Here is a 24861-nt window from a genome sequence, read left to right on the forward strand (position 1 = left end):
CTGTGACAGGACAACACCCCTTAGAGGTGACGTGTTTCTGTTCACATGTTTGTAGAGGTTGTTTGCATTTAAAGACTATTTCAGAGGATAATTCAAACTTCAAATATCATCCATTTCCAAATCCTAGAAAAGGATGCTTTATTCTTGTAATAGTGAAAAATTTTAACATAATTTATTCTCATCCTCAGAGCTGTTGATTTCCTAACAGTATAATATCAGATTATTAATAATTTGAAACCTCCTGTAGTTTATGCTTGCTGAAGAGGGGTTTCTTAGACAGGACCCTGTGAGAAGACAAAACATAGGAAATAAAAATTATTCTTCAACTGTTTTTTTTGGTTTGTTTTTGTGGGGTTTTTTTTTGCGGTACGTGGGCCTCTCACTGTTGTGGCCTCTCCCGTTGCGGAGCACAGGCTCCGGACGCGCAGGCTCAGCGAGCATGGCTCATGGGCCCAGCCGCTCTGCGGCATGTGGAATCTTCCTGGACCGGGGCATGAACCCGCGTCCTCTGCATCAGCAGGCGGACTCTCAACCACTGCGCCACCACGGAAGCCCTTCTTCAACTGTTTTTTATGGCTCAATCCTCCAACTTTTGAGGCTAGAAATAAATCTGGTTATGGGAGATGATTTGGGAAAATATTCTCAGGAACTGCTATGGAGATTCTAAGAATATTTTACTGGCTTTTAGACATAAGGAAAAGAATAATGTATTATGTAATGTGATTTTAAACACAATGTTATTTCAAGTAATAAATGGCATTGTAGGAGACTTTGAAAATAAGCTTTGAAATTGACTCAAAGTTCTATTCTGAACATGCTGAATATGAGGGCTAACATGTCTGGAAATCCATTATGACATACACACATTATAATTATTTCAAATACTCTTTATTCCTAAGCTAGTAGGAAAAAAGTAAAGCATCCTTCAGGGTCATATTTTTAACAATGCATTAGGAAAACTGTCACTTAAAGTTTCTGTCTTGGGGAGTAACCTTTAGTACTTAGTATACATAAATATTAACATATGGTTAATTTGGAAAAAATGTAATAACAGATATTGACGAAGGCTTGTATGTCATGGTAGGTAACTACTAGTCTCTGCCATAAAAATGTCACTTGCCTTTAAAAACAGAACACAGGGCTTCCGTGGTGGCGCAATGGTTGAGAGTCCGCCTGCCAATGCAGGGGACACGGGTTCGAGCCCTGGTCCAGGAAGATCCCACATGCCGCGGAGCGGCTGGTCCCGTGAGCCATGGCCGCTGAGCCTGCGCGTCCGGAGCCTGTGCTCCGCAACAGGAGAGGCCACAACAGTGAGAGGCCTGCGTATCACAAAAAACAAACAAACAAACAAAAAAAACCAGAACACAAGGCTCTTTGGATCGATGACTGGGCCGACTGGAAAATGCTGAGTTCCAGTTTTCTTAAATGAGGCAGGACTTTTGCATCAGTAACAGATTATATAATATAATAGGCTTAAGGATAAAATTCTTGCTCATCTTCGTGTCTTGTTTTTAAAGAAGAGTTAATTAAAATATCTTGGATTTGCTTCAATACAATGAGGGAATGAAATAAAGAGTAAACAAAGATGCCCTTGTGTTGATCATCGTTGTAGTTGGGTGATGGGTATATGAAGGTTCCATAATAATGCTCCCTACTTTTGTATAAGTTTGAAATTTTCCACAATAAATTTCTTGAAAAACTAAGAAATATACTCTGTTAAAACTGAATACTCTGTTAAAGCCATATACTCTGTGAAAACTTAAATTTAAGACAATTACATAACTATATATATAGTTACATATGTATAATTACATAACTATATATGTGTATATATATGTGTGTCTATATATACGTATATATATATACACACATATATATGTATATATATATATACACATTCCGGAGAGAAATTGTATTCAAGACGAAAATGTCAGACTGCGGTTCCACATGAGGCCTCTGGGCGCCGCTGTCGGCCAGTGCAGGGCAAGCGCTGACGCTCGGGATTCCTCAGCCTCCAGTCTGGGATTTCCTGCGCAGCCACCAACACAGAGAGAGGGAAACCTGCTCACGCACTCAGGCTCCTGGCCGTGCAGGCTCTGCCCAGCACAAACGGATTCCCAGCTCCGCCTGTCCTGGGCCGAAAGCTCTTCCAGTGACGCCGCGGATTGCATTTTCTTTGGCTTTCCGGAAAGACTGGACCCAGTGAGAACTAGAGCGCGCAATGGGAGGGAGCTGCACGCAGAGACGGCCGGCCGGCCGGCGGCAGGTACTGTTTCCCTTCCTGCTGCCTTTGTTCTACCCCGCGCTCTGCGAGCAGATCCGCTACTCCATTCCCGAGGAGCTGGCCAAGGGCTCTGTGGTAGGGAATCTCGCCAAGGATCTAGGGCTCAGTGTCCTGGATGTGTCGGCTCGAAAGCTGCGAGTTAGCGCGGAGAAACTGCTTTTCAACGTAGACGCGGAGAGTGGGGACTTACTTGTGAAGGAACGAATAGACCGTGAGCAGATATGTAAAGAAAGAAGAAGATGTGAATTGCAGTTGGAAGCCGTGGTGGAAAATCCTTTAAATATTTTTCATATCATTGTGGTTGTTGAGGATATTAATGACCATGCTCCTCAATTTGATAAAAAGGAAATACATTTAGAAATTATTGAATCTGTATCTTCAGGTGCACGAATATCCCTTGACCCTGCCACTGACCCTGATATAAACATGAACTCAGTTAAAGATTATCAGATAAGTCCTAACCCTTATTTCTCATTAATAGTTAGAGTTAATTCCGATGGTAGCAAATACCCAGAGTTATCGTTGGAGAAACCCCTAGACCGGGAAGAGCAGCGGTCCCATAGCTTGATATTGACTGCCTTGGATGGAGGGGACCCGCCACGAAGTGCCACCGCTCAGATAGAAATCTCTGTCAAGGACACCAATGATAACCCCCCGGTGTTCAGCAAAGACGAATATAGAATCAGCGTTAGTGAAAATCTGCCCCCTGGGTCCTCCGTGTTGCTGGTGACAGCCACTGACCAGGATGAGGGAGCCAACGCTGAAATACACTACTACTTCAGGAGCACTGCTCAGAGTACAAGGCACATGTTCTCACTGGATGAGAAAACAGGCATGATTAAGAATAGCCAGTCATTGGATTTTGAGGATACAGAAAGATACACCATGGAAGTGGAAGCAAAGGACGGAGGTGGTCTCTCTACCCAATGTAAAGTAATCATAGATATCCTAGATGAAAACGACAACAGTCCAGAAATAATCATCACTTCTCTCTCTGATGAGATTTTGGAGGGTTCTCTTCCAGGAATGGTTGTTGCCCTCTTCAAAACACGGGACCGGGATTCCAGCGGAAATGGAGAAGTCACCTGTCATATAGGAAGAGATGTTCCTTTCAAGATTTATTCTTCTTCTAATAATTACTACAAGCTGGTGACAGATGGAGCCCTAGACCGAGAGCAGACTCTGGAATACAGCATCACCATCACAGCCACTGACAGGGGCAAGCCGCCCCTCTCCAGCAGCACTACCATCACTCTGCGCCTCGCAGATGTCAACGACAACGCTCCAGTTTTCAACCAGGCCTTCTACGTGGCCCATGTGGCAGAAAACAACCCGCCGGGAGCCTCCATCGCCCAAGTTAGCGCTTCAGATCCAGACCTGGGGCCCAACGGCCGCGTCTCCTACTCCATCGTGGCCAGCGACCTGGAGCCAAGCACGCTGTCGTCCTACGTGTCCGTGAGCGCAGAGAGCGGCGTGGTGTTCGCGCAGCGCGCCTTCGACCACGAGCAGCTGCGCGCCTTCGAGCTGACGCTGCAGGCCCGCGACCACGGCTCGCCCGCGCTCAGCGCCAACGTGAGCCTGCGCGTGCTGGTGGGCGACCACAACGACAACGCGCCCAGGGTGCTGTACCCGGCGCTGGGGCCCGACGGCTCGGCGCTCTTCGACACGGTGCCGCGCGCCGCGCAGCCCGGCTACCTGGTCACCAAGGTGGTGGCGGTGGACGCCGACTCTGGACACAACGCCTGGCTGTCCTACCACGTGCTGCAGGCCAGCGAGCCCGGACTCTTCAGCGTGGGGCTGCGCACGGGCGAGGTGCGCACGGCGCGGGCCCTGGGCGACAGGGACGCGGCCCGCCAGCGCCTGCTGGTTGCTGTGCGCGATGGGGGACAGCCGCCCCTCTCGGCCACCGCCACGCTGCTCCTGGTTTTCGCGGACAGCCTGCAGGAGGCGCTGCCGGACCTCAGTGACCACCCTGAGCCCACTGACCCCCAGGCTGAGCTGCAGTTTTACCTGGTGGTGGCCTTGGCCTTGATCTCGGTGCTCTTCCTCCTGGCAGTGATTCTGGCGGTCTCCCTACACCTTCGTTGCTCTTCTAGCCCCTCTGTCTGGCGCTGCTTTCAGCCTGGTGTCTGTGTCAAGTCTGGACCCGTGGTTCCCCCCAACTACAATGAAGGAACTTTACCTTATTCCTACAATCTGTGCGTTGCCCATACTGGAAAGACAGAGTTTAATTTTCTAAGATGTAGTGATCCTTTGCATTCCACTCAAGACATAGTTTGTGGTGATTCTCCTGGGGCCTTAATTCCACTTCAGAGTGGGAATGATTTGACTTCACATCCTGAGACTCTAACACCGGTGAGTTTCATTTTTTTGTCTTCTGTAACATTCTACTAGTTTTTTCATATTTGGGGCCTACCATTTCACTCTTACATCTAGAATCATATTTAGAAAATACATAGCTAATCACTCTCTTGTCTTCTCAATGTTCAGTTTTTGCTGAGTACATTTTCAAGACTTATGTGGTTCATAAATTGCTCTATAATTCAGAAAGAATGTCACTAAATTGGAGATATCTTGTCAAGCTTAGATTAGAAAAACAGAGGCTGTGGTCTTGGCTTCTTACCAAATAAATAAATAAATAAATTTAAATGAATAAATAATAACCTATTCACATCTGCTGAGATTTAAGTTGCAATTTGCATACCCTATTTATATGTTTTTTAAAGTTTAATAATATTAGCTACTCATTAAATATCCGAGCAGGTGCTCATTTCAAAGAAACATGTAGTGCAAATAATCTTGTATGTGCATTTGGGTATCTTCATTTATTTTAACAATTTTTAAAACTGTAAGCATTTGAGGGGGCATGGTGAGCGGATCCATGAATTCCTGAAATTGCATGTAAAGTTACAGATGTATGCATTTTTCTTGGTAGAGGAGTCAACACTTTGATTGCATTGCCAGGTTTTCTATGGGCCCAAAATCTTAACACTAAGTACGCTAGAGGAATTTTTCTCTTTAATTTTTGGTCCTTCTGGCTTTCCTTTTACTTTTCTTGGTGCTCAAATTGTACTCTTTCCCTATCCTTTTTTCTCTACATTGCAAGATAAGGAATTTTCAAGAAAGCAAATGAAATGCTATTGTGTTCTGTGCTCAATCTCTGTCTCTGATTATCTGATATACAATCTTTGAAGACAAAAGGTAAAATCTGTGAAGAGTTCTATACTTGGGGGCATAGGGACATAAACATTTCTGAACAACCTGTTCTCTCTGTATGAAAGAAGTCAACCTCCAAACTCCTCATCTTTGAGGAAAGAACTACTACTGGGTTGGTGGGGATATACAACTGAAGATGTGTATGCCACTTTATTTTGGGCTTGCATACAACACGCAAAGAAGAGATTATTTATATAGGCATCAAAGCCCTAGTGAAAACAGGTCATTTGACTAAATACGTATTTTTCAAAAACCTACATCACTATTTCTAACTCCGTTTTTTAAAATTGTAGCACTTGTATGTATTTCTCTTCCCACTGCAATAACAGACATGTTCCTTTTAGTTTGTGATTACCAGCTCAACTCATTTAAATAGGTCAAGTTAACTTCTAATAATATATGCCTGTAATAAAAAATATATATTTTTCAAAAAATTCATTGAGGCTCAGTAAAATTATTTTAGAAAAAATTGAAAACTTTTTACACAATCTTAATGCTAAAAAAATATAATTAATTAGTTGATTGATCAATCTAAAATTTAAAATTTCTAAGTGAAATTTTAAGGGGTATATCTCATAGTCTCTGTATAAATGTCTACTAAACACAGTTGGACCATTTAAATCAGAATTTCAAATAAAATTGTAAGAATTTTCTAAATATAGCTAGAAGCTCATAGGAAAGAAAGTAAGCATTACTTACCTTTTAAAGTGGATATATTTCTATTGGGAAAATGAGTGTTGCAAATATATATTTAATCAACTATTATCATTTAATACTTTGAGGTACTTTCATTCCACTTTATTCCACCGAGTAAGAAAACTACAAATAGTAGTTGATTTAAGGATGTCAGTTGAGAAACCAAAGAAGTAATGTAAAATAAAATAAAATATACAACAAAAAAGAGAGTAGCGTTTGTTTTCTATTGCATACACAGTGGGTGCAGTAACTTCTGAGGACTCTGAGCGCCGCTGTTCACCCACTAGGAGAGAACCGCAGCCAGCGCTCAGTCCGGATTCTCAGGACTCCAACTACGCAAAGCTCCACAGTTCCTGCAAACAGGCTCCAGGGATGCAGCGAAACCCACTCCAGAATTTAAGGTGCGCAGGCTGCAGAGACTCCCTGCAGCCAGAGAAAGAAAAAGGACCCAGCCAAAACACACAGCGTGCCCAGTGAGGACTTAGCGAGAATTCCGTCACCAGACAACAATGGCCGCTCAAAGGAATAGCTCCGACCGCAGCGCGCTGGTCCAGCTCTGCCTTTTCCTCTGTATGCCGTGGCAGGCCGAAGCTCGGCAGATCCGCTACTCCGTTCCCGAGGAGTTAGAGAAAGGCTCTTTTGTGGGCAGCATCTCCAAAGACCTGGGGCTGGAGCCCCGGGAGCTGGCAGAGCGCGGAGTCCGCATCGTCTCCAGAGGTAGGACGCAGCTCTTTGCTCTGAACCCGCGAAGCGGCAGCTTGGTCACCGCAGGCAGGATAGACCGGGAGGAGCTCTGCGCTCAGAGCGCGCGGTGTCTGGTGAGTTTTAACATTCTTGTGGAAGATAGGGTGAAACTTTTCGGAGTAGAAATAGAAATAACTGATATCAACGATAATGCACCAAAATTCCAAGCAGAAAATCTAGATGTAAAAATTAATGAAAACGTCGCTCCAGGAACGCGTTTTCCTCTCCCGGAAGCTGTTGATCCGGATGTGGGCGTGAACTCCCTACAGAGCTACCAGCTCAGCTCCAATAAGCACTTCTCCCTAGCACTTCAAAGCCGTGTCAATGGCGTTAAGTACCCAGAGCTGGTGCTGGAGCATGCCGTGGATCGCGAGGAAGAGGCAATGCACCATCTGGTCCTAACTGCCGTCGACGGGGGTGACCCTCTCCGATCTGGCACTGTCCTCATCAGTGTGACTGTTTTCGATGCAAATGACAATGCTCCGGTCTTCAGTTTGTCCGAATACCGAGTGAGTGTTCCCGAGAACTTGCCTGTGGGCTCACAGCTGTTGACAGTCACCGCCACTGACAGGGATGAAGGTGCCAATGGAGAAGTGACATATTCATTCCGAAAATTACCTGACACACAGCTGTTGAAATTCCAACTAAACAAAAATACGGGGGAAATAAAACTATCAGAAAATCTAGATTATGAAGAAACAGGTTTCTATGAAATAGAAATACAAGCTGAAGATGGAGGGGCATATCTTGCAACTGCTAAAGTGTTGATTACAGTAGAAGATGTAAATGACAACAGTCCAGAGGTGACGATCACATCTCTGTTTAGTCCCCTGATGGAAGATTCACCTCTGGGGACTGTTATAGCTCTTTTAAACGTACATGATCTGGACTCTGGGCAAAATGGGCAGGTCACCTGTTCTATACTGGGGAATCTACCATTTAAGTTAGAAAAATCCATTGACAGTTATTATAGATTGGTGACACACAAATTCCTTGACAGGGAACAGGTATCTTCTTACAATATCACAGTAAGAGCCACAGATGGAGGAAGTCCCCCCCTATCCACAGAAACTCACTTCACCCTGCAAGTGGCAGATATCAATGACAACCCACCCACCTTCTCTCACATCTCCTACTTTACCTATATCCCAGAGAACAACCCCAGAGGTGCCTCTATCTTCTCAATGACTGCACTGGACCCAGACAGTGAAGAAAATGCTCGGATTATTTACTCCCTGGCTGAAGACACTATCCAAGGGGCACCTCTATCCTCCTACGTCTCCATCAATCCTGACACAGGAGTACTGTATGCACTGCGATCCTTCGACTTTGAGCAGTTTCATGACCTGCAGATGCAGGTGACAGCCACTGACAGTGGGGACCCACCGCTCAGCAGCAACGTGTCACTGAACATATTCGTGCTGGACCAGAATGACAATGCGCCCGAAATCCTGTACCCCACTCTCCCCACCGACGGTTCCACTGGCGTGGAGCTGGCACCCCGCTCTGCAGAGCCTGGCTACCTGGTGACCAAGGTGGTGGCTGTGGACAGAGACTCAGGCCAGAACGCCTGGCTGTCCTACCGCCTGCTCAAGGCCAGCGAGCCGGGACTCTTCGCGGTGGGGCTGCACACGGGCGAGGTGCGCACAGCGAGGGCCCTGTTGGACAGAGACGCGCTCAAGCAGAGCCTGGTGGTGGCGGTCCAGGACAAAGGGCAGCCCCCTCTCTCTGCCACCGTCACGCTCACCGTAGCTGTGGCTGATAGCATCCCAGATGTCCTGGCTGATCTGGGTAGCTTGGAGGTCCTGCACGCCTCTGATGCTTCAGGCCTCACGCTGTACCTGGTGGTGGCGGTGGCCGCCGTCTCCTGCGTCTTCCTTGCCTTTGTCATTGTGCTGTTGGTGCTCAAGCTGAGGCGCTGGCACACGTCGAGCCTGCTCCAGGCTTCAGGAGGCGGATTGGCGGCCGTACCAGCCTCTCACTTTGTGGGCGTGGACGGGGTGCGGGCTTTCCTGCAGACCTATTCCCACGAGGTCTCGCTCACCGCGGACTCGAGGGGGAGTCACGTGATCTTCCCGCAGCCCAGTTACGCAGACGCGCTCATCAGCCGGGAGAGCTGTGAGAAAAAGGATCCTCAGTCTTTGTTAGATGATTCGAAGTTTCCTATAGAAGATACCCCTTTGGTGTCAGTGAGTTCTATTTTTGTTCCTTCTCTCTTCTTTAAAAATTATGGTTGGTTTTACTTTTAGGTTTGCAGCATGTTGGTGGAAACTTAATTTTTTCACTTTTTCCTCCATTTCAATGACATTTGCTTCTTGCTGAAACATTGAAGAGTAGAACTTGATGGTTATTAAGGCTGATTTGTTTTTACTGTCTGGTAACTATTCACCTAATCCCATGAAGATTTATTGTGATAGGCTGTTATGAGTAGCTTCATGGAGTCTTGTGTTTTATAGTTTTGTTGAGCATAATACTGACAGTTCCTAAGAGAGGACTTTCATACAGAAGTGTCTTGTCAATTTGTGTACTCTCCCGGTGGCTGCATGTTGAAATCCTAGCCCCTTAGACAACCCTGCCTCTTGCTTTGAAGGCAGGTCTGGTAAGAATAGGTAAATGTCAGAAACAAGTGCATTAGCCTCACTGGAAATCCATTTTCAATAATATTCTATTAACAATTCATAACAATGTGTGCTTAAATTTTTTCAAGTGTAATCATACCTGGTAACACTGCAGCATCCATTTTGCCGGTGATTCCAATTTCATACTGTCATGTGGGAGACATACCATTTTTTAAATTATTTATTTTTGGCTGCGTTGGGTCTTCGTTGCTGCGCGCGGGCTTTCTCTAGTTGTGGTGAGTGGGGGCTACTCTTTGTTGCAGTGTGCAGGCTTCTCACTGCGGTGGCTTCTCTTGTTGTAGAGCACGGGCTCTAGGCGCCCAGGCTTCAGTAGTTGTGGCGCTCTGGCTCAGTAGTGTGGCTCACCGGCTCTAGAGCGCAGGCTCAGTAGTTGTGGTGCACTGGGTTTAGTTGCTCCGTGGCATGTGGGATCTTCCCGGACCAGGGATCGAACTGTGTTCTCTGCATTGGCAGACGGATTCTTAACCACTGCACCACCAGGGAAGTCCCAGAAGATATACCATTTTAATTTTACTTTCCTTGCTCAATAGGGATTCCAGAGAGCCTGTAGAAAGAAATTTGGGGTTCTGTTCTCTCTGTACTTTTTGTTAAATATTCCAGTTTCTAAGGATGAAAAAAAATATATATATATATATATATATAATTTGGGGAGATAGAGTGGTACATGTTCCCAAGTATAGGGGCAAACTTGTGTGCCAAAAGCATTTCAGTGACTCTTTATATAGAGAAAGAAAGGTCCACCTGAAACTCTGAAATTTAAAGTCAAAATAAACTTAAAGTCAAGAAAGAGATGTCATTTCTGTATGAGATCTGAATACAAGCAGAGAAGTACATAGAATTATAAACAGATGGTCTGTGGAGTTACTGATGAGCCCATTTAGTTACGTGAAGATAGTGATGTATTTGGTTTGATCTCTTATAATTTATTACTAATATTCTTCTAAACTAATATGGTAGCATAAAGTCAAATCATGCCCTAATGTATTTCAAAATATTTATGAGGCCATGACTTTTTTCATGTCATTCAACTTTTGTTCAAGGATATGTCTGTGGAAAGAGAGCATAGTTATTATCTTTAGAGTCATAGTTATTAACTTTTATTTTTTAACTTTTAAATCATTGAAACTGTCATTTAAAATTCCTGACCATGAAAGTCAAAATTAGTATGCACCTATTCCAAATAATTCTATTATTTTGAAAAATACAGGTTAAAGAATAACTACTCTTTTGGAATGGTAACTATTGTAAGCAAATATGTTAAAATATAATTATTTAAAAGCAATATAGGACACCTTAGATGATTGTAATGAATATGACAGTGTTTGTATTCTGTTTCCTAAATATGGGGGGATGGATTAATACTTTTCTAGCCAAATATAAGCCTGGATTGAAGACCGAAAAAAAAAGTTTTTTGCTTATCTTTAGTACTTTCTTTTGTGGATAATTACTCTTAAAAGCAGCAACAGTGATTGCCTCTGGATGGAAGAACTGGATAGCAGTAGGCAATGGAATAGGAGACCTGTTTTTCACTCTACATTCTTTTGTGCCTTTTAGATTTTGAAAGAAATATTTCTACCTATTCAACATATATGTAAAACTTTAGCATATAAAATATATAATAGTTTTGACCATGTGAAAAAAATGTTTCATGATGAAAACGGAATCACCGAGGAATAAGATTCAAATATTTTAGCGGCGGTCATCCTGTGTTTAAAGAAAAAGACTTCCTTAAATAGAGCAGAGAAAAACTAAGCTGCGGTTCCACACGGAGCCTCTGGGCGCCGCTGTCGGCCAGTGCAGGGCAAGCGTAGACGCCCGGGATTCCTCAGCCTCTAGCCAGGGATTTCCAGCGCAGCCACCAACACAGAGAGAAGGAAACCCGCTTACACGCTGGGGCTCCTGGCCGCGCAGACTCTCCCCAGCACACACGGATTCCCAGCCTCAAGCCTGGGGGCTCCGCCTGTCCTGGGCTAAATGCTTTACCAGTGCGCCAGTGTACACTTTCTCCAACTATAAATACTGGGACCCGGCGAGAACTAGAGCGCGCAATGGGAGGGAGCTGCACGCAGAGACGGCCGGCCGGCCGGCGGCAGGTACTGTTTCCCTTCCTGCTGCTTTTGTTCTACCCCGCGCTCTGCGAGCAGATCCGCTACTCCATTCCCGAGGAGCTGGCCAAGGGCTCTGTGGTAGGGCATCTCGCCAAGGATCTAGGGCTCAGTGTCCTGGATGTGTCGGCTCGAAAGCTGCGAGTTAGCGCGGAGAAACTGCTTTTCAACGTAGACGCGGAGAGTGGGGACTTACTTGTGAAGGAACGAATAGACCGTGAGCAGATATGTAAAGAAAGAAGAAGATGTGAATTGCAGTTGGAAGCCGTGGTGGAAAATCCTTTAAATATTTTTCATATCATTGTGGTTGTTGAGGATATTAATGACCATGCTCCTCAATTCCATAAGGATGAAATAAGCTTAGAAATCAGTGAATCTGTCAGTCTAGGGACGGGAACAATTCTTGAGTCTGCAAAAGATCCCGATATTAGTATGAATTCACTGAGCAAATACCAACTAAGTCCTAATGAGTATTTCTCGTTAGTGGTGAAAGACAATCCTGAGGGTGGCAAATATCCAGAATTGGTATTGAAGAAGATCCTGGACCGAGAAACGCAAAGCGCTCACCACTTGGTGCTGACAGCCTTAGACAGCGGGGATCCGCCGCGAAGCGGCACCGTTCAGATCCGAATCCTGGTGGTGGATGCCAACGATAATCCCCCTGTGTTCAGCCAAGATGTGTACAAGGTCAGCCTTCCGGAAGATGTGCCCCCAGGTACCTTCGTGCTGAGGGTGAGCGCTACTGATCAAGACGAAGGCGTCAATGCAGAGATCACCTACTCATTCCTCGGTGTGGCTGATACAGCCCGGCACGTGTTCTCTCTGGATTCAGCTACAGGAAACATTATAACTCATCAACCCCTGGATTATGAAGATGTGGAAAGATATGCCATGGATCTAGAAGCAAAGGACCGAGGATCCCTCTCTACACAGTGTAAAGTAATTATAGAAGTTTTAGATGAAAATGACAACAGCCCAGAAATAATCATCACTTCTCTCTCTGATCAGATTTTGGAGGATTCCCGGCCAGGAATGGTTGTAGGTCTCTTTAAAACACGGGACCGGGATTCCAAGGAAAATGGAGAAGTTACATGTAATTTAAGTAGAGACATTCCATTTAAAATTCATTCTTCTTCTAATAATTACTACAAGTTAGTAACAGATGGGGCCCTGGACAGGGAACAGACTCCGGAATACAACGTCACTATCACAGCCACTGACAGGGGCAAGTCCCCCCTCTCCTCCAGCGTTACCATTACCCTACGCATCACCGACGTCAACGACAACGCTCCAGTTTTCAACCAGGCCTTCTACGTGGCCCATGTGGCAGAAAACAACCCGCCGGGAGCCTCCATCGCCCAAGTTAGCGCTTCAGATCCAGACCTGGGGCCCAACGGCCGCGTCTCCTACTCCATCGTGGCCAGCGACCTGGAGCCAAGCACGCTGTCGTCCTACGTGTCCGTGAGCGCAGAGAGCGGCGTGGTGTTCGCGCAGCGCGCCTTCGACCACGAGCAGCTGCGCGCCTTCGAGCTGACGCTGCAGGCCCGCGACCACGGCTCGCCCGCGCTCAGCGCCAACGTGAGCCTGCGCGTGCTGGTGGGCGACCGCAACGACAACGCGCCCAGGGTGCTGTACCCGGCGCTGGGGCCCGACGGCTCGGCGCTCTTCGACACGGTGCCGCGCGCCGCGCAGCCCGGCTACCTGGTCACCAAGGTGGTGGCTGTGGACGCCGACTCTGGACACAACGCCTGGCTGTCCTACCACGTGCTGCAGGCCAGCGAGCCCGGACTCTTCAGCGTGGGGCTGCGCACGGGCGAGGTGCGCACGGCGCGGGCCCTGGGCGACAGGGACGCGGCCCGCCAGCGCCTGCTGGTTGCTGTGCGCGATGGGGGACAGCCGCCCCTCTCGGCCACCGCCACGCTGCTCCTGGTTTTCGCGGACAGCCTGCAGGAGGCGCTGCCGGACCTCAGTGACCACCCTGAGCCCACTGACCCCCAGGCTGAGCTGCAGTTTTACCTGGTGGTGGCCTTGGCCTTGATCTCGGTGCTCTTCCTCCTCGTGGTGATTCTGGCCATTGTCCTGCGCCTTCGATGCTCTTCGAGCCCCAGCGCCGCTGGGGGCTGCTTTGGGTCTGTTCTCTGCTCCAAGTCTGGTCCTGAGATTCCTCCCAACTACAGTGAGGGAACATTGCCCTATGCCAATAATTTATGTGTGCCTGGGAATCAGACTAATCCGGAATTTAATTTTCTCACATCTGTTGAACATTGTCCTGCCACACAAGATATTCTCAACAAAGATAGCTCTTCAGTGCTATTGGCTAGTGTTTCAAATCTTAGTGTTGAAGCAGATAAGAACACTTTTAAACAAGTAAGTATTTAAAATAATGCTTTTTATATTCCAATATGCTAATGTATTCAAATATAGCACTGTTATTTTGAGATTCTAGATTCCCTCTCTTGATAAAGTTCCTAAAATCTAACTCAAACCTATGGGTATTACTATTAAAACTAAAGTTTACAATGCTGCATTCCCTCTACTATTCAAGTGCATGTTAAGGTAAAATATATAGAGCACTCTCAGGTCAGTTTTTCATGAAATAGAACACCTTTTAATTAAGGATATGGAATACAGTTATATGTTTATATTGTGGTATTTTAAATAACAACCCTAATGCCATCCAAATTTTCTCAAACTTTTTTTATTTTACTCAATAAACATTGGTAAGAATTATAGTCATGATCCTAACTGTTGATTTTGTTAGAACTGTGCTAGTTAACACAACCACAAATGCTGTTCCCTTCAGTCAATAAAAATCAGGAGGAACCAAATCTAACCTGCAAGTTTTCAGTTCCAGTAGTATTTGAAATTTTTTTTAATTAGCAAGCCTTTTAAATAATTACTCTCTTCATAAGTGCTCTTGGTAAACCTTTAACATCACATTACATAATACTTTATTGTCTGCAATTTTAAGGTTTATAAATACTTGTGATTCTCAAAGAGGTAAGTGTGATATCTTCAGGAACAGCAACATTAGTTGAGTTTTTCTTTCTCGTTGCAATAATAAGATTGGGCTCTAGGCGCCGCTGTTCACCAATTAGGGAAACGGAAAGCTGCGAGCTAGAGTCCCTCCCTCCCCTACCTCTACAACACAAAGCAAGCAGAGTGAAGTGGGTACTCACAGATCGTGATGCTGGAAACTTAAAAGTACTTCTCTTCGCTCTCTAATATATTTTGGATGCACTTGGCCAGTGACTTTGTAGATGCATAAGCTGATTCAGAACCAAACAGCTCAAGAAACCGCGGAATATAGGCTCAGCCACTGCCATGGCGAATCGGCAACTGCTCCTGGACCGCAGCGGGCTGGTCCTACTGTATATTTTCCTGGGGACGCTGCGGGAGTCTGGGGCTGGGCAGATCCGATACTCGGTGCTGGAAGAGACGGACAAAGGCTTTTTCGTCGGCAATATTTCCAAGGACCTGGGGCTGGATCCCAGGGAGCTGGCGGAGCGCGGAGTCCGCATCGTCTCCAGAGGAAAGACTCAGCTTTTCGCTCTGAATCCGCGAAGTGGCAGCTTGATCACTGCTGATAGGATAGACCGGGAGGAGCTCTGTGAGGCGGTTTCCTCCTGTTTTTTAAACTTGGAGATACTTGTGGAAGATACCCTTAAGATTTACGGAGTGGAGGTGGAAATAATGGATATTAACGATAACGCCCCCAGCTTCCGGGAGGAGGAAGTAGAGATAAAAGTCAGTGAGCATGCAACTCCGGGATCGCGATTTCCTCTTCCTAATGCTAGAGATCCAGATGTGGGAATGAACTCCCTCCAGCGCTACCAGCTCAACCCTAATAATTACTTTTCTTTGCAAGTGCGAGGCAGAACGGATGGGGCCAAGAATCCTGAGCTAGTGCTGGAGGGGAGCCTGGACCGCGAAAAAGAGGCTGCTCACCACCTCCTCCTCACAGCCTTAGATGGAGGAGATCCCATCCGCCAGGGCACTGTTTCCATCCGTGTGGTGGTTCTCGATGTAAATGACCATATCCCAAAGTTTACACAGTCTGTATATGTAGTGAGTGTTCCTGAGAACCTCAGCTCCGGAACTCGGGTGCTTATGGTAAACGCAACTGATCCAGATGAGGGAATCAATGGGGAAGTGGTATATTCATTCCTGAATATGGAAAGCAAAGCTTCTGAGATATTCCAGTTGGATTCTCAATCTGGAGAAGTCTTAATACAAGGTTCTCTGGATTTTGAGAAATACAGATTCTATGAGATGGAAATTCAGGGCCAAGATGGTGGAGGTCTCTCTACCACTGCTAAGATGTTGGTCACAGTTGTGGATGTGAATGATAATGCTCCAGAAATAACTATCACATCTTCTACTAATTCAGTGCTGGAAAACTCTCCTCCAGGTACTGTGATTGCTCTTCTAAATGTGCAAGATGAAGACTCCGGAGAAAATGGTCAAGTCTTCTGTTTCATTCCTAACAATATACCTTTTAAATTAGAAAAGACTTATGGAAATTATTACAAGTTGATAACAAACAGAGCGCTGGACAGGGAGCAGGTACAGAGCTATAATATAACGTTGACAGCTACAGATCGGGGAAGTCCACCCTTGTCTACAGAAACTCATATTTCACTGAATGTAGCAGATGACAACGATAATCCGCCCACTTTTGCTCACTCCTCTTACTCTGCCTACATTCCTGAAAACAATCCTAGAGGGGCCTCCTTCTTCTCGGTGACTGCACTCGACCAGGACAGCAAAGAGAATGCCCAGGTCACTTACTCTCTGGCAGAGGATACCCTCCAGGGAGCACCTCTATCCTCCTACATCTCCATAAATTCAGACACCGGCATTCTGTATGCGCTGCGCTCCTTCGACTATGAGCAATTCCATGAACTGCAGCTGTGGGTGACAGCGCATGACAGCGGGAACCCACCGCTCAGCAGCAACGTGTCACTGAGCATATTTGTGCTGGACCAGAATGACAATGCACCCGAGATCCTGTACCCTGCTGTCCCCACCGATGGCTCCATGGGCGTGGAGCTGGCACCCCGCTCCGCAGAGCCCGGATACCTGGTGACCAAGGTGGTGGCTGTGGACAGAGACTCAGGCCAGAATGCCTGGCTGTCCTACCGCCTGCTCAAGGCCAGCGAGCCAGGTCTCTTCGCGGTGGGGCTGCACACGGGCGAGGTGCGCACAGCGCGGGCCCTGCTGGACAGAGACGCGCTCAAGCAGAACTTGGTGGTGGCGGTCCAGGATCACGGCCAGCCCCCTCTCTCTGCCACCGTCACACTCACTGTGGCCGTGGCCGAGAGCATCCCTGACGTCCTGGCTGATCTAGGCAGCCCTGAGTCTCCCGCCAGCCCCGACGACTCAGGCCTCACGCTGTACCTGGTGGTGGCGGTGGCCGCGGTCTCCTGCGTCTTCCTCGCCTTTGTCGTTGTACTGCTGGCGCTCAGGCTGAGGCACTGGCACACGTCGCGTGTGCTCCAGGCTTCAGGAGGCGGGTTAGCGAGTGTGCCCACGTCTCACTTTGTGGGCGTGGACGGGGTGCGGGCTTTCCTGCAGACCTATTCCCACGAGGCCTGGCTCACCACGGACTCGCGGGGGAGTCACGTGATCTTCCCGCAGCCCAACTACGTGGACACGCTCATCAGCCAGGAGAGCTGTGAGAAAAGCGAGCCTCTTTTGATAGCTGAAGATTCAGCTACCGGTTTAGGCAAATGTGATCCTACCAGTAATCAGGTGAGATTTATTTCCTGCCTCCCAATTGTTGATCTCTCTGCAGAGGTCTTTTAAGTTACTTTTTTCTGAGCCTGTTATTAAAAGGCTGTTTGGGGTGGGGCATATGTTCTTATATATTTAAAGCAAAACGTGAGTTTCTGTAATTTACCTTTCATCAATTTTCAGAAAGGTTTTGTGAAAGGCTTTTTTTTTTTTTTTGGTCCTGTCAGCTTCTTTTGTTTGTTTCTTTGTTTTAATTCAGAGGTCCAGTTCAGTTATCATGGCTTGCTTTGTTGTAAGTTGAATTTTAGTAATATTTTTCTATCACCAGTGTCTGACTATCAACGTAAACTGGTTACGATTCAAATTAATGATTCATAAACATCAATTCGACTTCATATTGCCTCCACTGATTTATAATTATAGTCTACCATTATTTGTTTTACTTCTAATGTTCATATTTGAGCCGTTGATTCAATAGCATACTTACTCTAGCTCTTTATCTATAATACACATACACACACATTCACACATATACACTTTTACACACGTATGCTTCTCTCTGAGCACAAAACAATTCTGTTTTGATTTTTGGTGGCTGGTAATACATTTAGATCCTGTTATTTCAATTTTGTCTCATTTATTTACCTCACCAAAACAAGACCTACTGACTGCCTTTTAGATATGAGGGTCTCTTGGGAGAAGAAATGTAGAGCACACTTTTTCATCTTAAGTTCTAGACGTCTTTTCTACTTCTACAGTGAAGTCATTAGATTGTTCTGAAGAAATAGTTGAATTGTAGAACTGGTGTTCTTTCCTTTTATTATTTTACTTTTACTTTAGTGTCTGTGTATTGTTGAAGGGTTTTTTTTAATGTAGTAAATAGCTTTTTAATTTTGTCAGAAATTTTTAATTTTGATCCAGTCATTCTCAAAAAGTTATTTTCAAATCTGCTGAACATGCTTACATTTTTCAGATTTATTTGTGTGGAACAGTTTGTGAATATAAGAGATGGAGTGGATATTTAGAATTCATGAGACTGATTTAGCTGGTATTCCTCTGGATATTTTTGTTTGTTTTCACTATGCTTAGGAGTCTTGGATTCCTTTTTTCATTTCCTTTGTAAACTCATTTTTAAAAATTTTATTGTAGTTGATTTACAATGTTGTATTAATTTCTGCTGCACAGAAAAGTGATTCTGTTATACATATATATATTCTTTTTCATATTTTTCCTGTTATGATTTATCACAGGATATTGAATATAGTTCCCTGTGCTATACAGTAGGGCCTTGTTGTTTATCTATCCATCCATATAATAGTTTGCATCTGCTAATCCCAAAGAACCAATCCTTCCCTCCTCCACCCCTTCTTCCCCTTTGCAACCACAAGTCTATTCTCTAAATCTGTGTGTAAAATCATTTTAAAAATTGAAGTATAGTTGATTTACAATGTTGTGTTAGCTTCATGTAAACTCATTTTTAATTAATTATAAGTATACTCAATTCTTATATTCAAAACCAACTTGTTATTGAAGCCCTGATAGTTACCTAATAATGTGTTATCTGAAGCAATGTTTAGGAAAGTCAAGGGGGGAAAGGAAACTTATCTGGGGTATTGATCTCAGGAATCATCTCCACAGTCAATTCAGCTCAGCACTCTCACACCACTTCTAGATATTTGGTGCAAATTACTTGCATGTTCATGTTCCCTTTCAAGATATCCCTTCTCATTTCAGAATTGACCTTACTATAGTTAACTAAAAATTGAATATCTAATGTTTGGACAAAAAGAATTTCAACTGTAGGAAAGGGAAGTCCTGCAACAGATGCCTAAATTTGTCTTGAAGTCAAGAAAAATGTTAGTGTTTTAAGCATCTAGGGATAGAATTTATGCTTATGGGATTCCAAACTGAGGAAAAAGATTTAAGGCCTTTTACTTGAACTGAAATTAGATGAATAAAAAGAATATGAGGTGTATGCTGGAAGAGGGAGGTTGTTTCATTTTTTTTTAACATAGTCTGAACTTGTTAGGAGTTGGCAACCAAGATCTTAGAGAATAAAAAGGAAAGGTTGGTTTTGACACTTGAGATTAAGAAGGTTATTTGGATTAGAGGTAGTGATAAAGTTCTGTTGAGAGGCAACATATGGTACAGTTAAATAAAAGGATAAAAATAAAACCCTCACATTTCATGTCATTAAATTCCTATAGTAACCTACTAGTGTATGCCTTTATATTCTCTTTATGATGAAAGTGTAAAACACTTCATAATCCTTTTCATAAATCTCTTTTATAAGTAACAAGAAGACTTTATGGTATTGGCTATCCTTATCCTGAGTAAAACCTATACAGCTTTGATCTCTCCTCCAGTTTCCTCTGATGAAAGGAGGAGGAAAATCATACACATATCAGATTGAAGATAATACTGGGTGTCATTTCATGGCTGTCAAAATTTCCCCATACCACATGGTGGGGCTCTTTTTCCACGTGGTCTTTGTTCTAAATCTGGAGAGGAGACTTTGCCTTGTTCTTGCAATATGTGCCTTGCCTCTAATGAGAAAATGACAAACTTTTCTCATTACTAGGTTAATGCCTCTTCTATAGGATCCCATCTCTAAGGAACCCTCTTTGGAAGTAAACACTGGAAAACAGACCTATCCAAAACTCCTAAACTGCCTCATTCCCTATACATCAGTTCAGCATATCTGTTGGTATACCAAATCCCATTATTTGCAAGGCTTCTGACTGCAGTTTTCTAAATAGACTCCAAGGGCTGCTGTTGGCCAATGCGCTGCAAGAGCTAGCGTCCAGTATCTACCCCAGTGATTTCTTGTGTAGTCACAGAAGCAAGTCAGAAAGGAGAGTAGCCTGGACTCAGGCTCTCTACTTGGCAAATATGATTCCAGAATACAGATTGGGATGTGTTCAAACCGGGAGCATTGAGTTTTCTATGTAGTCGATGTAGGTATTTTAAACAAAATTTATATATCATCTTTTCTTAACGTTGGAGCCTGCAGCAGTGCACAGAAGGATGGGAAGTAAGGGGAAGCAGAGGAGCGGTATCTAGCGGCCGGCAAGTAATCTTCCCTTTCTTGCTGCCTTTGTTATGCGGGGCACTCTCCGAACAGATCCGCAGTTCTATTCCAGAAGAAATGGACAGAGGCTCTGTGGTGTGGAATCTCGCTGAGGACCTGGGGCTGCATGTACAGGATTTATTGACCTGCAACCTCAGTTAGTGCAGAGAAACAATACTTTACTGTAAACATGCAGAATGGGAAAGTACTTGTGAGTGACAGAATAGATCGGGAGTCACCCTGCCCCCAAACACCTCTGTGTGTCGTGCCTTTAGAAATTGTAGCAGAGAATCCTCTAAATGTTTCTCACGTAAATGTGATGATAGAAGATATAAATGACAATCCACTACATTTTCCCCAAAATAGCATTGTTTTACAAATCAATGAACTTGCAATTCCAGGAACTCGGTTTGGCCTGGAATCAACTATAGATGCAGATATAGGGCTTAACTCTCTGCAGAGTTACCAACTCAGCTATAGTGAGCATTTCTCTCTGATGGTTGAGGGTAAGACTGAAGGCAAGAATTCCCCAGAATTAGTGTTGGAGAAGCCTCTGGACCGGGAACAACAGAGCTCTCACCTCCTGGTCCTGACAGCAGTGGACAGGGGTGATCCAGTCTGAACTGGCAAACTCAAATCAGGATCAAGGTCACTGATGCCAGCGATAACCCCCCAGTGTTCAGTCAAGATGTGTACAAAGTTAGCCTGCGTGAGAACTCGCCCCCATGCACCTTTGTGCTAAAGGTGAACGCCACTGACCAGGATGAAGGCATCAGTGCAGAGATCACCTACTCCTTCAAAACACTATGAGATATTCGGGCTTCTCTGGTGGCGCAGTGGTTGAGAGTCCGCCTGCTGATGCAGGGGACGCAGGTTCGTGCCCCGGTCTGGGAGGATCCCACATGCAGCGGAGGGGCTAGGCCCGTGAGCCATGGCCGCTGAGCCTGTGCTTCCAGAGCCTGTGCTTCCGGAGCCTGTGCCCCGCAACGGGAGAGGCCGCAACAGTGAGAGGCAAAAAAAACACCAAAAAAACACTATGAGATATTGGAAATATGTTTGTGCTAGATCATCAAAGTGGAGAAATTAAATCCAAAGACCCTATAGACTTTGAAATCAGTAGCAGTTATACCATAAGCATAGAGACCAGGACGGTGGAAGCATAGCCACCGAGTGTAAAATTATATTGAAAATTTTAGATGAGAACGACAATGGCCCAGAGGTGGTTTTCACTTCGGTGTCTTGTTCCATAACCGATGTTGCAGAACCGGGAACTGTGATTGCTTTGTTCGAAACACATGATAAAGATTCAGGAGAAAACGGGGAGGTCACATGTCTCATAAAAGAGAGAGCTCCTGGGCTTCCCTGGTGGCACAGTGGTTGAGAGTCCGCCTGCCAATGTTGGGGACACGGGTTCGTGCCCCGGTCCAGGAGGATCCCACATGCCGCGGAGCGGCTGGGCCCGTGAGCCATGGCTGCTGAGCCTGTGCGTCCGGAGCCTGCGCTACACAACGGGAGAGGCCACAACAGTGAGAGGCCCGCGTACCGCAAAAAAAAAAGAGAGAGAGAACTTCTTTTAGAATTGAATCTTCTGCCAATAATTACTACAAGCTTGTGGTAGATGGGGCTTTGGACCAGGAGCAGACCCCAGAGTACACTGTCACCATCGCAGAAACCGACAGGGGCAAGCAGCTACTCTCCTCCAGCAGAAGTGTCACTCTACACATCACCGACGTCAACAACGCTCCGGTTTTCCACCAGGCCTCCTATGTGATCCACGTGGCCGAGAACAACCTGCCTGGAGCCTCCATCGCGCAAGTCAGCGCCTCCGACCCCGACCTGGGGCCCAACGGCCACGTCTCCTACTCCATCGTGGCCAGCGACCTGGAGCCAAGCACGCTGTCGTCCTACGTGTCCGTGAGCGCAGAGAGCGGCGTGGTGTTCGCGCAGAACGCCTTCGACCACGAGCAGCTGCGCGCCTTCGGGCTGACGCTGCAGGCCCGCGACCACGGCTCGCCCGCGCTCAGCGCCAACGTGAGCCTGCGCGTGCTGGTGGGCGACCGCAACGACAACGCGCCCAGGGTGCTGTACCCGGCGCTGGGGCCCGACGGCTCGGCGCTCTTCGACACGGTGCCGCGCGCCGCGCAGCCCGGCTACCTGGTCACCAAGGTGGTGGCTGTGGACGCCGACTCTGGACACAACGCCTGGCTGTCCTACCACGTGCTGCAGGCCAGCGAGCCCGGACTCTTCAGCGTGGGGCTGCGCACGGGCGAGGTGCGCACGGCGCGGGCCCTGGGCGACAGGGACGCGGCCCGCCAGCGCCTGCTGGTTGCTGTGCGCGATGGGGGACAGCCGCCCCTCTCGGCCACCGCCACGCTGCTCCTGGTTTTCGCGGACAGCCTGCAGGAGGCGCTGCCGGACCTCAATGACCACCCTGAGCCCACTGACCCCCAGGCTGAGCTGCAGTTTTACCTGGTGGTGGCCTTGGCCTTGATCTCCGTGCTCTTCCTCCTTGTGGTGATTCTGGCCATGGCTCTGCTCCTGCGACGCTCCTCTAGCCTGGCCACCTGGTGCTGCTTTCAGCTCGATCTCCGTTCTAAGACTGGTCCAGAGGTTTCTCCCAACTACAACAAGGGAACTTTGCCTCATTCCTATAATCTGTTACGTTGCCAATCTCAGAAAACAAGGTTCAGTTTTCTCACCATGACCCCAGAAATGGTGCCCCCACAAGATCTTTCTAATGAAGCTCTTTTGGTAGTGTCACTGAGGAGAATAACAAGTTAAGCTCTAACTCTGTTGCTTCCATTCACGTGAGTTTCAATGAATGCCTTTCATCTGCATATGGATTTGGTTTATTTTTTAAACCAATATTTAGGAAAGAAAATCTTAAACAGATTATATCTACTTTCACTTCAGTTTTGTTTGCCCTCTCTCAGTCTTTTCTGTCCCTTTGTGAGTGGGTCAGCAACTCCATTATTAACCCTCAAGTATTTTAAATATTTTGACAATTTCATGAGTTATTCTTTATCCATAAACAAAATCTCTCACTGTGAGAAGTGGGTATTATGATGCCACTGCCATTCAAATATTTTAATGGAAGCATAATATTTTTTTTCCTGTGGGCGTTTCTCTTATTCAGAACATCAATATCTTGGCATATAAGGCTTTTCTTAAAGTTTTTCTTTACTCTCGGTACAATTTGCTAGGGATTCTTTTTTTTTTTTTTTTTTTTTTTTTTTTTGTGGTACGCGGGCCTCTCACTGCTGTGGCCTCTCCCGTTGCCGAGCACAGGCTCCGGGCACACAGGCCCAGCGGCCATGGCTCACGGGCCCAGCCGCTCCGCGGCATGTGGGATCCTCCCGGACCAGGGCACGAACCCGTGTCCCCTGCATCGGCAGGCGGACTCCCAACCACTGCGCCACCAGGGAAGCCCAACTAGGGATTCTTTGAGTGCCATTGAATAGATCAGTTTTGTGTCCTACCTTTTCTCAGAGCTACCTGTAGATTTCATCCCAGTGTTAAAGATATTATTTTATGGTATACCTGCCAAACATGTTTATCCTCAGAATCTAAATATTTACACACATGAAAGCACAATAGTGAGGATTTTTTCCTGTATTCTGATGGGCTTCCAATATATTACCAGTAAATCTCAGTAACTGGAATTAGGTTTGTTTCCCAGAAAAAGGTAAGTTTATAATATTCTTTGGGTTCTAATTTTCCTAAACATTCTCTCTCTTTTTTAAAAAAAATTGAAGTATAGCTGAGTTACAATGTTGTGTTAGTTTCTGGTGTATAGCAAAGTCATTCATATACCATATATATATATATATATATATATTCTTTTTCATATTCTTTTCCATCATGGCTTATTACAGGGTATTGATCCTGAATATTCTTTTGAAATATATTAATAGAGTACTACCTTTATTTCAAGCAAATACTAGTTGGAATGCTTCCATTTTGTTCTAAAAATGTTACTGTGTCTTCTTCACTTGATTTTCTGCCAGGTGTGATTCTGGTAATCTGTACAATCAAGTTTCTTATTTTTAGGTTTCCATATTATTGTGAAAATTTGATTTTTAAATGTTAAATGTCAACAGCATGTTAAAGTAGTTCTTCCATTTAGGCAAATTTAAGAATCTACCAAAAAATTTTGCCACAGATTTTAGCTGGGTGAGAATTTTAAAATTATTCTATTATATAATTTCTCAAAACATGAAACTCCTAAGGAGATTCCCATAATAGGTGTGTATGTGTGGTGGGGGTGATATCAAAGCAGTTGCACTAAAATACACAGTTAAATTGACTGTGTATAGAAACTTCAAATTCATGTAAAATCTCATTGGAAAAATCAGAATACACCTACAGGTA

At 45.5% G+C, this 24861-nt stretch overlaps 2 protein-coding genes across 23 annotated transcripts in view; both read left to right on the plus strand.

Moving 5' to 3' along the window:
* The window catches only part of LOC131756068 (protocadherin gamma-C4), a 173965-nt gene that overhangs the window by 74579 nt on the left and 74525 nt on the right, over positions 1–24861 (plus strand). The window contains exons 1-2 of one of the 22 annotated variants that reach the window (XM_067031834.1): positions 11399–14051; positions 14750–15000. The exons of 14 other annotated variants lie outside the window; for them this stretch is intronic. In XM_067031834.1, coding sequence (XP_066887935.1) covers positions 11628–14051; positions 14750–14761 — 2436 coding nt within the window. In that variant the 5' untranslated portion in view covers positions 11399–11627 and the 3' untranslated portion in view covers positions 14762–15000. Of the gene's footprint in view, positions 1–2019; positions 4640–6505; positions 9130–11398; positions 14052–14749; positions 17439–24861 lie in introns of those variants that run through there. 7 more of the 22 variants (XM_067031835.1, XM_059062841.2, XM_059062835.2 and 4 more) reach the window with 7 other exon arrangements.
* Positions 19856–23271, plus strand: LOC131754777 (protocadherin gamma-B2-like). The gene is given in 7 exon segments (XM_067031115.1): positions 19856–19885; positions 20434–20645; positions 20647–21104; positions 21107–21296; positions 21524–21630; positions 21633–21855; positions 22056–23271. Coding segments are annotated over 7 exon segments (2436 nt in total).

This window comes from Kogia breviceps, chromosome 4 (assembly GCF_026419965.1).
Source record: "Kogia breviceps isolate mKogBre1 chromosome 4, mKogBre1 haplotype 1, whole genome shotgun sequence".
Lineage (NCBI taxonomy): Eukaryota > Metazoa > Chordata > Mammalia > Artiodactyla > Physeteridae > Kogia > Kogia breviceps.